Raw genomic sequence first — 3,064 nt, forward strand, 5'->3', positions numbered from 1 at the left:
ACTGTTGTGGCCTCTCCCGCTGCGGAGCACAGGCTCCGGACGCGCAGGCTCAGCGGCCATGGCTCACGGGCCCAGCCGCTCCGCGGCATGCGGGATCCTCCCAGACCGGGCGCGAACCCGTGTCCCCTGCATCGGCAGGCGGACTCCCAACCACTGCGCCACCAGGGAAGCCCAAGGGTGTGCTTTCTAATCAGCTAAAGAATAAATAATAAAGCCTTCACTCTTGCGGTGTTCCCTTTCAACCAGGAGGAACTCTTACCATTTCGTAAGTAAAGTCATTTTGAAATGTGGGTAAACCTGGGAAGAGAGCCCGAGCCCTTTTCCCGTATTGTCTTGGTCCATTTAATCAGCACTTGAAATGTCAGCTTCATTATAAAGAATTTTGCAATTCGGCCCGGACAGCACACGGTGATTATAAGTGCACACTCAGTCCGTGGGTTTAGTTTAGGGTCAGTGACTCTGGGCAAGTAAACGTAACCGTCACGCCTCAGTTTTCTCATCTGTTAAATGGGGGAAATAGTTGCACCTTCCTCGTGGAGGTATTAGGTTTCACTGAGGAAGTGAAGCATGGAAAATACTCGGCGCTCTTGAGGGCATCCAGATGCTTTCCTAGTCATTAGCTACTGTCCTGTAGCTCGATTCAAGTCTTTCCTCATGGAGTGTGGGTGGAAGCTTTGAGTTATTCAAAAGAGAGGGCTTGGTGATTTGGAATTCACAAGAATTCAAGGGATGGACACATCATCTGGTGACCAGAATCTAGAAATGATTTCCAACTCCTTTGGAACTCTCCAGGGCTGGCGAGTCTTCGAGGGGAGTCGACTGTTACAAGGACGCTGTGTTTGTGTTTCTGGTGCATTTCCAATGAATAGGACGCCTCCACGCTAATTTATCCTCACCGATTAACCCCATGAAGCCAGCACTAGAGTGTGTGGTCCACACACTAACCCTGAAACACTGTTGACTCAGGCTCTGTAGAGGCAAAGAGGCCAGAAGGCAGAGTTGGCAGAGGGCTGGCTTTCCCTCTCATCGGGGAGCTGTGCTGAGAATGGAAGAAGCCCAGGTACCATGTGAGATTTAAGGAATCACCACCTGGATTCATCCATCAGGCCCTCACCAGGACTTGCTCGAATGGGTCAAGAGGTCAAAGTCGAGTTTGGTTCTGTGGGTCTACACGGTGGGTAGGATAGCCCATTAGTGGCGCCATCTAGTGGTTGGTGAGTGGTGGACAGCACGACAATGGTACCTGCTGTCTGAACGCCCTGGAGGCCCAGTGGTTGGAACCCTGGTTTCTCTGATGACAAAGTTGGACGCTGACGTTTGATGCAGTCAGCTTTCCCTTGCTGACTGCACACACACAGGTTCTGTCTGTCTTCTTTCCAGGACCCAACTGACAAAGAATTTTAGGTCCTTTGGATGTTAAAAAAAACCTAAACCAATAACTTTCTCCCTAAAACAAACAAACAAACAAAACTGAGGGTAAGTTTTTTCTTTGAGTGCTGATGTTGGTAGCATTGGATTATGTGGACTTGATTGGATTAGATGATCCCCTTCTTCTCTTAAAGCATTGTATGATAGTCTGAGTCCTGGCGTTTTAAAAAAGAGACACACGATTTGGTTTTGAACTTTTATTTGAGACTCTCACGGCATCCTGTGGCAACCGTTGAGATACCATCAGATACTGCAAAACCAGGGGGCAGAATTGGTACGTGAAGGTGAGCTGAGACCTTGGTCCTTATCTGTAGAATAGACAGATAGAGCCTCCCTCTTTTAGGTGATCTTTGCCTTTTCTGTCTCCTGCTCTTCTGCCCGCGGGTGGGTTGTGGTTTCTGATGAAAAGCCGTGTTCTAAAACTCTCTCTCTCCCTTCTCTCCTCTCCGCCTCTCCGTCCTCCCCGCCTCTAGCCCTGAGGATGAAAATCAAAGAAGTGAAAAAGGAAAATGGCGACAAGAAGATTGTTCCCAAGAAGAAGAAACCCCTGAAGCTGGGGCCCATCAAGAAGAAGGAGCTGAAGAAGCTGGTCCTGTACCTGAAGAATGGGGCCGACTGCCCCTGTCACCAGCTGGACAACCTCAGCCCCCACTTCCTCATCATGGGCCGTAAGGTCAAGAGCCAGTACCTGCTGACGGCCATCCATAAGTGGGACAAGAAAAACAAGGAATTCAAAAACTTCATGAAGAAGATGAAGAATCACGAATGTCCCACCTTCCAGTCGGTCTTTAAGTGATTCTCGTGGGGTGGGTTGGGGGTAGCGGGCACCCCTGGACCCCCGGCGGTTCACACCCCCTGCTCCTTCGAGGCGGAGGGCATCGTAATCCGGCTACTTTGCCCTTGCAGCATTTCCCACCCCTCCCTCCATCCCCATGCTCCAGACCCCAGTATAGCCAATATTTAAAGCCGCATGCCCAGATGAGGAAACCCATTTAGATCAGGAAGCTCCTGAAGACCCACAGTGTGGAGCAGCACGTCCCCAGGGGAAGGGAGGTGCAGCAGCATCTCAATCAGAGACACAGTCACTACAAAAGAAAACGCTGCCGGTAAAGGAAGGGGGTGGGCGGCAAGGGAGAGGCGGCAGCAAATGTTAGGTTCTGCCACTCGCTTTGTGTCGTTACAGATTGCTCATGGATCTATCAGCTAATCTACGCCTTTGGAACTAGAAAATTCTAACTGTTGGTAAGATGCACGGCTTTCAGTTCCAGAGGAGTTTCTCTTTCTGTCCGTCGTGGACAGAAACAGACACACACCACACTCAGAGAGTGACAGTGCACAGGGGAAATAGGAATAACAAAGGGAGGGGCCTGCGTCCGCTTGGCCCTGTGGCCGGGTGTCATCTCTGATAGGAACCAGCCAGTCTTTGATGCCCTGGAGGGGCCACCATCGGCCTCAGCTTTGATCTCACCTCCTGACACGTGGACGGAGGCGCGGGCCCGCCTTGGTGTGACGGAGGTGATGATTCGTAGACGGAGAAGGCAACAGTGGTTTTCAAAAAACAGACGTAAAGGAGAAAAACAGAAAAAAATTGAGAACAGTCGAGCAAGTTGCTAGTCTAGGGTGAACTGTCATTGGG

The 3,064-nt window shown here is 50.7% G+C and overlaps 1 protein-coding gene across 1 annotated transcript in view; it reads left to right on the forward strand.

Annotated features, from left to right (window-relative positions):
* SFRP1 (secreted frizzled related protein 1) overlaps positions 1-2,224 on the forward strand; it is a 42,036-nt gene extending 39,812 nt beyond the window's left edge. Inside the window, exon 3 of the mRNA XM_007455482.1 lies at positions 1,902-2,224. Coding sequence (XP_007455544.1) covers positions 1,902-2,224 — 323 coding nt within the window. The remainder of the gene's footprint in view (positions 1-1,901) is intronic.
* Positions 2,225-3,064: the final 840 nt, after the last annotated feature.

Source organism: Lipotes vexillifer, unplaced genomic scaffold (assembly GCF_000442215.2).
Source record: "Lipotes vexillifer unplaced genomic scaffold, Lipotes_vexillifer_v1.1 scaffold414, whole genome shotgun sequence".
NCBI lineage: Eukaryota > Metazoa > Chordata > Mammalia > Artiodactyla > Lipotidae > Lipotes > Lipotes vexillifer.